This window comes from Manacus vitellinus, unplaced genomic scaffold, assembly GCF_001715985.3.
Source record: "Manacus vitellinus isolate BGI_N305 unplaced genomic scaffold, ASM171598v3 scaffold_6_pilon, whole genome shotgun sequence".
Taxonomy (NCBI): domain Eukaryota; kingdom Metazoa; phylum Chordata; class Aves; order Passeriformes; family Pipridae; genus Manacus; species Manacus vitellinus.
The window spans coordinates 36,926,451-36,941,155 of NW_021940750.1; the positions used below are offsets into that span (position 1 = coordinate 36,926,451).

The 14,705-nt window shown below is 43.6% G+C and overlaps 1 protein-coding gene across 1 annotated transcript in view; it reads right to left on the minus strand.

Moving 5' to 3' along the window:
- Positions 1–5,191: 5,191 nt before the first annotated feature.
- RHOJ (ras homolog family member J) overlaps positions 5,192–14,705 on the minus strand; it is a 61,913-nt gene continuing 52,399 nt past the window's right edge. Inside the window, exon 5 of the mRNA XM_008925828.3 lies at positions 5,192–13,973. Coding sequence (XP_008924076.1) covers positions 13,827–13,973 — 147 coding nt within the window. The 3' untranslated portion in view covers positions 5,192–13,826. The remainder of the gene's footprint in view (positions 13,974–14,705) is intronic.

A 14,705-nucleotide genomic window follows, 5' to 3' on the forward strand; every position in this document is an offset into this window, starting at 1 on the left:
GCTCCCTCCACAGCTCAGGCAGGGAGGGGCCGAATTCTCCCCCAGCTTCACACCCCTGGTACCTCCAGCGTTGCTGAGGATGTAAATCGGTCCTGAATTTGATCTCACCCTCTAATGCTCCTAATCATTGACTTCTCTGGGCAGATGAGGCTTAATCTCCTCTCCTCGTGCTGTTCAAAGCATTATTGCTGTAGAAACCTAGTGCACAGCCTTACAATAGCAAACCCTGTGGTAAAAAGAAGTGATGCAGTTTCCCTTCCTCATGAGCTTTTCACGCTGTGTGACCTTTTCTCTGTGTACAAAGTGCACACGGACTAAGCAGTCACTGGGGGGTGGAAACAGCTCACAAAGGCATTGCCTCCTCTGTAACAGCCTCCTTATTCACCTGGGGTTTAACTCCTTCCCGGTAACATAAATGCAGTTACCACCATTGCCACCACCTCACTCTCCCACCCTCCCTCCATTAGTTATTTTTCAGGAATAACAGTCAAAGAAAAATGTCTTAAGGCCAAAGAAATGGAAATGAGTATCCAAATTACTACCTTGAAATTAGGGTGAGTGCATACTCAGTCCTGACTCAGCCAAGTACTTAAGCTCATGATTAAGTGTTTTGCTCAGTATCAGTGGACTTTTACAGTTAAGTAGGTATTTGAGTGCTTTGATTAATTGGAGTTATTTTTCTGAAAAAAAAAATTTGCCTCACAAGTGACAATTCCTTGAAAAAAGAAAAAAGAGAGAAACACATTAATGTGTAGAACCATCTGCTTTCGTCCAGGGATTGGAGGGGGAATGGCTTCATGTAGAATCAGCAAGAATCTGCAGAGCCCAAGGAGTCTCTCCTGACAATTTCCAGAGTTAGAGGGTCTAAGCCAAAATGCAACGATCATGATTTGGTTTCAGCGAGCCCCTGGCTGAGATGGTGGGAAAGAGGGGGCTGCAAAGGGTGTTCCCACAGTTCCCTGCACTGCCAAGTTCCACGGAGACCCGCTCCTCTGAGGATGCACAGGGGGCTGGGGGACAGCCAGATGTACTGACAGTAAAGCTGTGGAGTATCCAGTAATGCTGGGTGAGACAAGCCCAGGACAGGAAAGAGAGCAGACAGGCCAAAGGACAGTTCACACCTCCTCAGACCTAACTAGGGGGGACATTGGGGAGCTGCTGCAAGAGCCCCCTGTGACCACAGCCACAGAAGTGCTTTTGTCCTCTGGTTCCCACCTGCAGGAGGACAGATCCACATTCATCCCTCATTTCCCCCCTGAATAAAATGGGAAATTATGTGAGCACAGGAAGATTTGCCAAGTGGGAGAGGCTCACAAGAGCTTACAAAACAAAGACACCTTCTCAGATAGCCATTAGGAGAGAACTGTTGCTGAGAGTAATACCTGCACCTGCCTTCCCCCCATACAGTGCCTTGTCTTCTGGATGCAGTCACCTTCATTTCTGGGGATGCATGCTTGAAAATTCCCCAGGTGTACTGTCCTCACTGAGACAGATCTAATTTAACCTTCAATTTATTAGTTGATGTCATTTTTTTCTGTCAGTGGAACTGGAAAAGCTGCACTGTGACTGAGTAGGAAGGAGGTGATTTTATCACTCTGTCTTCTCTAATTTTGAATAGAGACTGCTCTGTCCAACAGCAGAAGTTTTCTGCTGATGAAGAGTTTAACTAACCCTCCTTTAAAAAGTCCTCATGGTTTGTTTCAAATTGCATCTCACAATCCCTCTGATGTTGTTAACTGGCATCACAGTTATTATGGAAAAAGTATAAATTATTTTGTGTCTTTAATAAATCTCACCATTGTAGCATGAAAGCAATTTAAAGCAACGTGTCCCTCTTTATTTATGCATAGAGATTTCTCACGTAGAATATGTATAAACTCCTACAAACTCTTTGCCAGAGCTGTGAACACCTGCAAAACATCTCCTCGATGTGAAGTCATTTCCTTCACTGAGTTTCTCTGATGGAGTCTGGCTGTGCTATAGTCTCAGGATTAGAGGTAGGGTTAGAAAGTGGCAAACTTACTTCCTTTGCAGCCAGCAGGAAATAAGGGCTGTACCCAGACACGGTGAGACAGTAGAAACCTCAGCAAGTGATCAGACAAAAACACTGCAGGGCGTGAGAAGAGTTTTGAGTGATGCAGCCAGACTGGGGGGCAGAAGAGGAAGGTGGGAAGGATGTACTGTCTGAGCCCAGTCAGTAAAAGACCACTTCAAGAGGGTCTTTTAAGGAGAAGAGCCAAGGTGTCTGCTGATGCTGTGTTTTTGTCCTGAGTGACAAAAGTCCAGCTGACACCAGAGCCCAACAACCCATTTTCCATGGAAGTGATTGCTGGAGGGATTTAAAAAATGTATAAATGTGGCACCTGGGGACATGTTGTAATTGTGGGCTTGGTGGTGCTCGATTAGTGGTTGGACTCAATGATCTTAAAGGCCTTTTCCAGCCTAAATGATTCTATGATACTGTAATTTGAGTGGTGCACATCCCTCTTCATCCAGCTGTGCTGAGTTCCTACAAGTAGAGAAACAACACTGACTTTCGAGAGACCAACTTCACTCCTGCCCCTGGGGCTTTTTTCTCAGAAGTCATTACGGTACTAGGTCTTCATTCTGTTAAATTCCCACTGATTTTGATACTTAAAATCATTGAATGGTTTGGGTTAGAAGGGACCTTTAAAGGTCATCTTGTCCAAAACCCCCACAATGAGCAGGGACATCTTCAATTAGACCAGGCTACTCAAGGTACCTTGAATGCTTCAAGGAATGGGGCATCCACTCCAAGCAACATGTGCTAGTGCCTCCCCACCCTCACTGGAAAAAACTTCTTCTTTATATCTTGTCTAAATTAACCTTCTTTTAATTTAAGACTATGACCCTTTATCCTGCTGCAACAGGCCCTACTTGTGACCAGGTCTCCAAGATTTCACATTCTTTATGTTGCAGCTGGGATGGTATGTCCTACTTAGAATTTGCAGGCAGTCAACATAGCCTCTATATTTCAGAGGATGAGAAGCCCCTTCCCAAAGCCATCTTAACCATAGTGGGAGTATTTTAACACTCCTTAAATCCACAGATTTAAATCTCATCATCCCATCTATCCAAAGCAGTTAAATGACCCTTCTGTTTTTTGGTGCATGTTTGCAAGAAGTGTTTGTGACAGACTGTCACGTCTCAGGTATTATCTCTCCCATGAAAATCAGTGGGGGTTTTTGTGCCTCAATTTCCCTTCTGGACACTGGGAATGGATATATGCATGACTTTTTTCTTCTCTGCTGTGTACTTTGGAGTGTAAGATCACAAGGCTGTAAAGTCCTTTGTGATCAGTCATAACCGTATCCTGCACAGCACTCAGTGTCTCAGGTTTCTTGTCACTCTTTTAACCTGAACAGCAATAGTCACTATCATGCCCTGCTTCGATTTGTCACAAGACTTCCCTGTTCTATGACAGTGACAAAAGCTCAGCTCCCCTCATTCCCATGCTGCAGTTGGTGTGCCCCGCCAGACTGACCATGCCAGAAATCAGCATATTTTACACCACCTCCAGACCTGAGCTACCGTGAGAAGGAGGGCAGGATGCCTCCCTGGATGGGTGTTTCCTGCACTGACTGGATTTCTCTTAGGGGGACAGGACAGGCAGCTCCCTCTGCTCTCATTGTACTCCTGTGAAAACAGAGGAACCTCCGCCCTGGGTCAGAGCAAAGGGCTGTCTCGCCCAACATCCTGCCACGGACAGTAGCCAAGCGTGGATCTTCAGGGAAATGTGAAAGCATCAGGGCTGTACAGAGATATCCTTCTCTGCCTATATCCACACAGATTTATCTGGCAGCAGTTTAGGAAGTTTCTGCTCTGGGGGACGCCTTCGACACCTTGTTGTTAACCCCAGATGTGCAGGTCCTTCCATGCCACTTCTTCCCAGATAAAGTCTGGCCATGGAAAGTGTGGTGAGTAATACCATCTTCCTCTGGGGACAGATAAATCAAATATATTCCAGGCTACATACTGTGCCCTCTTGGATGGTCCTGTATCCTTTTATAGCAGCCAAGGATTTGAGCTGCAGTGCCTTTTTATTAGGAATAGACCTTGATATGCTTTGTCTTTGCTCTGCGAGTGAGTGCCCCAGGCAGGGCCTGGTTAAACCCACTGAGGTTCACAAGCTGCAGAAACACAAAAAGAGCCTTTCTCTGGTGAAACTTGCTTTAGCCCAATCAGTGTAAGGGACGTTGTTCAGAAATGGTGGGATTTATAGCCTTAACTTAAAGACCAGACCAGCTGATCAATGGGATTGATTCTGGTCTTGAAACAAATTCTAATGAAGACCTACATAACGAAGGCACTACTTTTTTTTGTTTGTTTGTTTCTAAACAAGATCCACATCTCTGCACTAAGTCCCTGGAAGACTGGGGCCAGTCATGTTCTTAATTTCAGTCCATCAGGGCTGTCTTTCCTCATGTAACTTCCTCATCCCTGTAAGCATTTAACTTTCCCTCCTGACTCTATACCTGCCCTACCTGCTGGACCACAGGTAACACAACTCATTATCTTCCTTGCCATCAGCAAGGGTTTATTGGGAGGGTTTGTTATCCATGTGTTAGGTAACAAACTCCCCTCAAAACTCCTAGGCTAACATTTTTCCACCTGCTTCACCAAGAGAGCTGCTGCTAGGCTGCCGTACCCTCTCTTCTCTCCAAAATGCTTCAGATTTCCATTCAAACAAGGAAAAAAAATCTTCTTACGGTGCTGTGATAACACAGTGGAGACCACAGACAGAAATTAAAAGCAAAATGAAATTTTAACTGACAGAGCAACAACCAACCACCTTAATATTGATGGAGAATGGAGAACTAAGTATCTCCAGGCCAGTCCCTGAGGGATACCCTGGGACCAGAGTAAGCTAAAGGCTATGTGCCATCAGGGAGCCAGATCTGCAATTCCCACACTTCCACCTTTCTGTGTTTCCAGGCTGCAGGGGATTTGGTCAAGCAACAGTTTCCCAAGAGGAACATGCCCCAAACAAACCTGCTGTGTCACCTCCTGTTTGACTTTCTGCAGGAAAGTGCAGGTGGTTTCAGGACAATCCAAAAGCAGCCCTGTATGTTAGTACAGGTTTTTCCTACCTGAAAAGTCCTGAAAGGTGTATATGTGATCAGCATCTGGGAAAATAAACACAACACCACACACCACACCTTCTCAAAAGGATGCTGTCAAAATACTTAGTAATACATTTATTTTGTTAAAATAAACTATGTACAATAGACGATATTAATGTGCATTACAATATACAGTAATTACATGTTTAAAAGAGGATAAACAAAAGAGTACAGAATTATGTGCTGTAAATAGGAAACTAATACTGTTTACATGATTTTTAAACTATGCAGAACTAAATCGCTGGAAAACCGAATTTCCTTGGTTTGAAATTGTATTGCTTTGACGTGAATTCTGAAGATCTGGTTAATCTTTAAAAAGAAGACATATCACTCAAAAGTCAGACATAATGTTTTAGTGCTCATCCTTTGGTTTCACCAGCCCCAGATTCCAGCAGTATTGCACACAGCAACTTTTAAGAGAGAAAAATTCAGTTGCTCACATCAAGTAAATGACTCCTTTTCTCAGCTGGCTGAGATCTGACTGATGATGCATTAGGTCCTGATCTGTGCTGAGGTCATTGCATCTGATTCACAAACTCAATTATAATAACTTGTTGCACTGTTACTTTTAAGCATTGCTTAGCGAACACTTTTGAGTATTACTATAAAGTAAACACAAAAAGGAGGGAAATAAATTTCCTTGTCTTTGTGTTCTCAGGGGAGCAGAGAATCTCTGTGCAGTGAAATGCCTGTATTTGACAAGTGCATCAACATCATAACAGGTGTAACTGGATTCAGTTATCATCGCACTGCCTCTCCCTGCTCCTCTCTGCAGCCTTCCTTGAAGTCCTCCCAGTCTCAAGGTGCTGCTGAGCTCCAGGTATCCTGGTGTGACTCCACAGAGGCACCTCTGAGCCCTTTCACCAGGCTCAATCCATAATTTTTGGGGAAGCATGGACAACATGCTATGCCTTGCTCTGTAGCATTTCCCACCTGGTAACCTGTGCTCACCACCTTAGGTCACTTCTGCTCATGAGTGAAGAAGACTTTGCCGATGTCTTTCCCCTCTCACATAACTTTGTGTTATTGCTCATTAATGAATTAATATTTGCAAGTCTGGGGAGAGTTTGGGCTCATTTACTGTATACTGACAAGGCAGTTCAGTGCCTGCCAGGTCTGTAATGCAGTTAAATCGAGCAGCTGCCTATTTTTGGGGTGAAGTATTGGGAGAGATGACATGACAGTCATACTATGGGTATGTCTTACACCCAAAGTTCTTTGACAGGCATGAGACCAAATTTTCTGTATGTTATCAATACAAATAGCTGTTGTGTCGGAAGATCCAGAAACTGTAGACTGGTGACAACTGTTTACTCTGAGTTCATTAACCTCTGATCAAAGTCAAAATTCACCAGAGTTGATATCAGTGAGAGCTCAAACTGATCTTTGGCAAAATCAAATTGAATCGGGCATCCTGAATGGGATGAGATGAAATTAAGTGACAGCAAGGAGTGCAGTATCAAACTCAGCAAGGAAAACCATTTATCTTGAATATTACACTGTTAATGTAACTATTTTCATCTTCAGCCTAGTAGTGGTAGGAACACAGAGTTTCAAATCCAGCCTCCAAAGATCAGATCAGCAAAGTCTCCAGATGCCCCATCTCCTTTCAGGAGTCCACAACCAGCAGCCAAAAGGTATAAAAGATTCTTGGACCTGGTTCAGCGTGTCCATGTGCTCAAAGCTTGGTCAGCCAAAATAAAAGGTTAGAAAAAGAGGTAATATAAAGACTCTCAAACGTTTTCCACATTAGCCATGTGTGGACCCCATTGAAATTTTCCATTGCTTTCATAAGAATTGAAATGAAGCCAAAATATGGCATCTTTGAAAATCCCACCCTAACATTATAGTTAGAGGCTGCCAAACCCTGCATTATGTTCTGCACAATCTGGAAGGGGGTGGGGATCAGGCTCAAAGTTTTTTTTTTGTTACAATATTTTCAAAGTTAGAGATTTTTAACTATTGACAGCAATTCACATGGTTTTTGCTTCTTGCTCTGTGATATATGAGTTTGTGAGATCATTTTCTTTCTACAATGAGCATCTGATTATTTTTGCTGTTCTGGTGGGGTTCCTGGAACTGCCCAGGAAAAATACATTCATGGTCCCATGTTTCTGCAAGCTTTAACTGAAACAAAGAAAAGAGAATTGGAAGTTTTGCTTTCATTCTAGTTATGGGCGTCCCCTTAACACCTTAAAATAAAATTCAGGTTTTAGGATCAAACTGACTAATTGTGACTCTGGTCCCTGATTTTGCAGCTCTCCCCCAAAGCAGAAGTGTAGATGTGATTCTGTTGCATTTGTGACTTCTAATTGGTGATTTTGTCCCAACTTTTTGATGCAAAAATACTCCTGTTCCTGTTTTGTTTTGATAGGTGAAGACAGCTGAGATCACAAGCCACTACCGAAAGCAGTGGGAGGCTTTTTCCTGCTTTCAGATGGTCTTTATTCATGAAGAGGAAAATAAACATTTATAGTGGAAATTTGTCTTCATTTTTTACATAGAGCTCAAATGTGTCTAGAAGTTATCTGACGTAGGTCTCTCCATGCTCACCTCCTGTCACAGCAGATGCTCCTCCAGTCCTATAGAGTTGTGAATCAAGAAAATGTTCTGTTATTTCCAGATTTGCTTTTTTTACGTGGGATAAAACACATTACAAATTCTCCTCAGGGGAAAGGAAAATACACGGAGAAAGGCATGTGCAGCCAGATTCCTGCATTCTACCTGTTTGTTGAACAAATGGTCCCAGGGCCAACATGAGCATATGTTGATTGCTTTCCTGGAGAAGACAAATGTGCTTTTAAACAATCCTGACTTGAGACAGAGTGATGCCACTGCAAACTATTTTTAATCCAGATGAAGTTCCAGTATGGTGAATCAAGAGGTACTTGCTGTGCCACTTGGGGAAAAAAGGTACAGAAAAAGTCATGGGCTGTAAGCAAGATATAAAAGCAGATGGGCATCTTAAATATCTGAGTTAAAGGGAGAAATAGACTGCCTAGGGAAGTAGTGGAGTAGGCATTCCTGAAGGTATTCAAAAGACATATAGATGTGGCACTTAGGGACGTGGCTTAGTGCTGGGCTTGGCAGTGCTGGATTGATGGCTGGACTTGATGATCTTAGAGGTCTTTTCCAACCAAAATTATTCTGTGATTTTTGTGAGGACAGGGCAGCTTGCACAGTGAAAATGCACCTGCTGGACAGATACCATTGGTGTGACCGACCACTGTGTCACTGCTCTATGTGAGGCTGGGTGCAATAGAGGTGCATATGAGGGGAGACAGCAACAGAAATTGCTTGCAAGGACTTCTGCAATGTTTTTCCAGCTCCTGTAAAGGGTTCTCAGTTTGGATCTCTGGAGTCTTGGGACAATATCTTGGATGGGATCTCAACAGCTTGCTGCCGATGGGAAGTGAAGCTCATGCATCCTTGTCGCTGCATCCAGACAGTCACCTATAGAGAAATGTTTGTTCCCTGTTGTTCTCTGTTTGCTACAGTGGTTTTCCCACCCTTGGTGTGGCTTTCAGCCTCTTGATGAGAGTTGTAATGCAGTGACTGTTTCTGGGGGAGTCCTGCTTGGTTTGTGTGGCAGCACGGTCAAGGCTTTTCTCCTTTCCCAACTAATTTCTTGATTCTCCTTTCCCAACCCATTTCTTGGTTCTGCTCCACCACACTTCCTTAGAGATGGCACATACTACACAGATCATGGTGCTTAGCATGACAGACCATCAAGTGACTTGTAGAGTGTGCAGGGAATGGAAAACCACGGCTTTTTGTGGAACACAGGCCACCAATACTAGAGCAGCTGGAAGAGATTTTGTTGTAGGTTAACTACAGGGCAGGTCACAATGGCCATATTCAGCCTCTCTCCTTTATATGAGCAGTGTCAGTGGGATTGAATGAGAAATGAGGAAGTTGGAGACAGTTCCTTGTGAAGTAAGATTCTCTTCTGCAGGAGGAAGACTGCCAAAATCTGTCTCTTTAATAAAAGTATTTGGAATAATGTTATTTCATGTCAAGATGCAGCAGTATATTTAATTCTGTGTTTATTGTGAAATGAAATAGTGCTTTGAAAGACAAAAAAGGTGAGAAATATCAATGTCAGCTGCTGAAACGATTGTTTTGATTGTCAATCTGGACTTGGAGTGAATTCTGTAGTTTCCACCAGCAAGAAGAATAATTTTATCAGGACCAGTGCATGTGGATATCGAGGGAAAGACTCACATCCTGCCTCATGGAAGGCAATGAGAGGCAAGAGCTTGTAGTTGGTTGTTCTCTGTAAGCTATGCATTACTGTAACAGTAGTTATTTATATTAGAGAGAAGGTCTGGGACCATATGGCACATAGGAGAACCAGGGTGAGCTCATCTTGAGAACTGCTCACCACCACTCCTGGATGATGTAAGTACATGGGATGTATATCCTGTTGAATAAACAAGGATGGACCTACATAGGGTTAGAGCATTGTTTCTGTGTTCTCCCCAGGTTCTCTGAGCTCTGGGAGGCACAGGACAAACTGTGGAAGTCTTTGTGGGACCTCCTTCAAGTCATGCTGGAAGTGGCAGGATTGTCCCAGTTCCACCAGCCTGGTGTTTTTGCAGGGCTCTGGAGGGCAGAGGCATCTGTGGGTTGTTTAATGATGATATATGATATATGATATAAGGTTTTGTGTGAGATATCTCTCAAATACATAATACCTCTAATATCTCCTTGCAGGAGTCTGCATGAAAATACTTTAGGAACTCTGTTTGGAACTGGAACTTCAGGTTAAGAACTCCTGGTAGAACATTATGGTTTAAGAAGAGGCTAAAGGAGATGGGTTTTACAGGATCTAGCAGGTTTCCTGTAAGTTGTAAGTGCTTTTGAAATGACAGGAGACTATTAGCAAAGGCAGGTCTGTCAAGAAAGGTTTTGACATCAGCTGCAATAAGAGGATGTTGTCGAATAGGTTCCAGGGATGGTTTATAACCTTTATGACTCTCCTTAACTGTGTTCCTTTGAAGGTGAAATTGGGATCTGATTTCTAGCTCATCTTACAGTGAGAAAACCCATCTGCTTCCACCTGGCAATCCTGTATTGATTTTCTTTCCTTGTTACTAATGGTGCTTGAAAATAACTTCGAGTTTATATCTGTGGCCTTATGCCTGTGCTTGCACTGTGTCTGGTGTTGTGATATTTCTGAAAATAAGCTTTGCTGCCTGTTCACACACCATCTGTTGGCTTTTAGAGAAGGTATTAGGTATGACTTGCCAGAGAGTCAATGAATCTCCTTACATCCTACAATCCCTTTCTAAAGCCTATTGACCTGTGGTAGCTCTGCAACCCCAAAATAATAGTTAACAGGGCAGATCCTTAGGTAAGTGCCACATTCCATGGATAAGTGTGTGTACGTAACCTAAGACAGCAATAATGTTTATGGGACCTGCATTAACCATGGCTATTTTTAAAACATTTATTTTTGTTGGAAGAAAAATGAAAAATAAATGGAGTGCAGAGGCCTTTTCTCAGCAGACTGTGATCACTCTCCCTCCCTTGCAGCTCCCAGATGTCAAATTTTGGTCAAGATCAGCTTGAAAAACTTGAAATTTTACTGCCTCACAAACTTGATATGCTTCATTTTGTACGTGCAAATAAACCCCTGGTTAGTCTTAACATTTTTGTATGCATATTAACACTTTTCTATCTACTTTCTCCATGCAGTGATGTGTTCAGGGTGCTGTAGATTAACGCATTAGGACAGTAGCATTTTAGCTGCTACATCACCATGTATTTTGTAGTTAGTTTTGCTCAAATCCCATTTGATTTTTGATTCTATTCCCAATCCTATGCCATCCAATTAGTATTAATAACTATCCCTGGTACTTCGTGGCACACAGAAGTACCCTTTGATTATTTGTGGCTTTTCCTAATGCATGCTGGGACGTTATATTGCACTTTTGCAGTGTGCTCATTATGTTATGATGAGCTCAACTGTCACTCTAGATTTCTATTTCCTCTGCATTTTGTGAAGCTCTAAGAATACCTGGCAGCTCCAACCTGAGTGCTTGCATTGTGCTCCAGCTAAACCAGACTTCACTTACTTCAACCAGACACTTGTACATGGACTCTACAGCAACCTACATGAGCTAAAACAATTTCCCTAACTTATTTCCACTGAAGTAAATGGCAGCACAGTGAAGATATATTTTTTCTCTGAAATGTGTTGAAAGCTTTTTTTTTCACTTCAGTGGATTTCTAGTCATGTTGTAGGCCAACAACCATTACCTAAATATTAATTTCTTTAATCCACTCCTAGTTCTCCTCATGCTCTCCTAATATCTCTTTACACGTTACAGTTCAGCTGGTTGCCAGTGTCCTGGTGGGGTGAACACTCACTGCTCTGCCTGGGGATGGCAACAAACTCTGTGGCACAGCACAGATCCCTGCACTGGGCTTTGGAACTGTCCTTCCTCTGAGCTGGGCTTTAGCAGCCAGGCCATCTGAAGTAAATGTTTGGGAACAAACATAAAACCAAACATAAAATATATACAAAAAAAAAAAAGCCAGCAGTGAGGACAACTTTCTTTTGTCTGCCTTTGGTTTAGCACAGCTGTGCTCTCATCCATGTTTGTGTGCAGTGGGAAAGGGATGGTGAGTGGAAGCCATCAGGTAACAGCAACAAGGCATTTGCCTTGAGTCTGATTGCTTTTGTCAGAGAGAACTGCTGATTTATAACTAGAAATGTGTCAGAGCTTGTTTCTGTAGGTGTCCAGGGTAAATTGGGGGTGGAACTAAATGATCTTTAGGGTCACTTCCATTGCAAACTGTTCCATGATTCTATGAAATGGAATTTGTGCTGAAGGAGGAGCTTGGATCCGTAAGCCTCGATGACAGCAGGACTGGGCACTGCATCAGACTTGGCCCCTTCCCTGTGCTGAGGGTGCAGTTCCTGTTGTCCTGCTGAAGTCACTCATTACTCCAAGCAACACCAGCTCTGTAGTTCACCAGCTTTTCTGGTGACATGTGTGTAGTCAGCTGCTGTTCTTCCAGAGACGAGAGGGCTGGCAGTCTTACAGGATAGGGTGTGTGGGGGCACAGGGTACGTGACCCCAGGCTGGGAGGGTGCACTACTGGTACTTTCTCACTCCAGGCACTTCTGGAAATGCTGGCTACTGCTTTTGCAAGGAGTTACATCAGACATCTTCAAATCTGTGTGTGCTGGGTACTGTGATTTCCTGTTTGGGGAATGAAATCCATAACAAGACAGTCTCATGGCACTGCCCAGGTACCCGAAGGCAGCTGCAAATAACAAGATGCACTTCGAGTTCACCTCTGAGTGCCTTTGTTGCTGTGATGTGCAAAACTACAGGATCTCTGGAGAGGTTTTAGCAAAAAGGCACGCTTTCTCCAGCAGCAAAGGGAGTTCACAGGCACCTTCCCTTCTCTTTTGGGCTGGACTTCCCATCTCCATGCTGCTGGCTGTCATTTGCCACTCATGGGAAAGTTCACTCCTGAGGACTGCAAACCACGCTGCAAATAAAGCATCACTCTCCTTGAAGATGGAAAAATGGGAAGAAAGAAAGAAGCAATCAAAGGGAGGAGGGAGACTACAATAAGTCAACGTTTGCAATCACTTTGATGAGGTTTTTTACAGAAATGCTCCACAAAAAAAGATAATCATAAGGCAACTGGATCACCTTAAAGCACTTAAAGTCAGTACGACCTTTGGCTTTTTGGTTATTGCTATTTTTGGCTGTTGGGTGAGATGTAGAAATCCAGCTGATCTATAAGGTAAATTCTCAGTTGCCATGGCAATGTGTCTCGTTCATGTTCTCAGCTGGAAGGGAGATTGTTCCACGCTGCTATTCCATGTCTAGGGCAATGTTCTTTGGTGGCAGAATTTCTTTGTTTCAGTTCATTAATGCTACAACTCTGTTCTTCCTTTCCCAGCTTATGGAAACATGGCTCAGCCTGAACGTTCTCCTGTAAAAATACAGTTATTTGCATTTTTTTTTGTTATAAGAACATTCCTTAAGTCTGGAGGTAAATGTTGGTCCATTTTGGTAGCTTGTGTGCAGCAACATCCTGATGCTGTGAAGTTTCACCATTAAGTGAAAATAAACTGGAATCACTCCACCTTTGCTTCCATGTTTGAACAAACTAAAGTATCTCTTGAACTAGCAAGTCTTATAAAAGAAAAGTAATTTTAAAGTACATCCTACCTATGGTGTATATCTTACATATTAGACTTCTACAGATCTCCACGTGCTTTCAGTCAATTTAGATTTAATTACTAAGTACTGCAAATTCCTAATTTTGATCAATTCTTACTTAAGGCCACAAATGGAGTTTCTCCTGTTTCTTTTACAGCCTTTAATTCTTTGTTTAGCCACATGCCACCTTCACCTTATTCCTAAGGTGAAGACCCAGGCAGGAGCAGGCATCCTGGTTTCTGTTGGCTCGGTTCAGTCTGTAGTAGTGGGAACAGGCTACGTACAGCTCCGGAGGGTTAGGAAAGCACAGAGACATGAGTTGGCCTAGTGTGATACAGCTTGGAGGTTTCACAGAATGGAGGGCTCCTGTATTTGGGTAAGAAGGACCCTTTTCTGGTCATGTTCCCCATTTCAGTTGCATGTGACCTTCATTGCCTTTCTAACCTGCTTGGTTTCATTGAACTCAGCTCGCTTCTCTTTCCAAGCGACTTCACACGAGGGTGCAGCATCTGTGGCACTTTGCACAGCGCTTCTTCTTCTTCTTGGGGTGGAAAATGGTCATGATTGCCTCGTCAAAGACAGTCTTAAGGCCTTTCTGTGTGAGGGCTGAGCACTCCAGATAGCACTGTGCTCCAATCTGAAAGAGAAGAGGAAAAAGTGGAGTACCCACTGCTGGGAAAGACAAAGTGACTGTTCCAGCATTTTTCTATGCACACATGTGTCCTGTCTCAGAGAGAAGCCAAGACCTTTAGAAAGGGGGTCAGGTCATTGTCTGTTTTATATCTGGCTGCCTGTGAGATGAAGGGACAAGGCAGGTGGTCATCCTGAGCAAGGGAGCAGGAATAAGCATCAACAAAAGTCTCTCGTCACAGCGCGTAATGGGGAGCAGGAATTCCCTGCACAGCTCTCCAGAGGGAGTTGGACCATGAGCTTGGCCTCCTGCCTGTGCAGCTGGGGAAGGTTTCAAAGAGACACTTATTTCAAAGAGATGCTGAACCCCTTCATATACTTGGCTCTTCTCCCCTGACTTGTCACTCTTATGTCCTGCCTCCTCCTCCAATGCCAGGGAGCTGTTACCTGGTGAGGACTTCCAGCTGGTTTCTGGGAACAGGGAAGTATCATTTTAAGATGAGATTCTCTTGGGGATGCTGGCATGACACAAACACACACAGTGGCCTGGGAATGCAGCCTCAGCTTATTCAGCAACCTTGTGGCTTACTCATCTTGTTCTGCTGTTGGATGCTCTCGCTGGCCTTTGAGGGCCAGGGCCAACAACAGCAAGGGGACCATATAAGGTGGACAAGGTTGGAGTCCAGAATCCTGCATTCCAGGGCTTGGGGAGGGCTTTTATCCCTCTATGTTCCTGGGG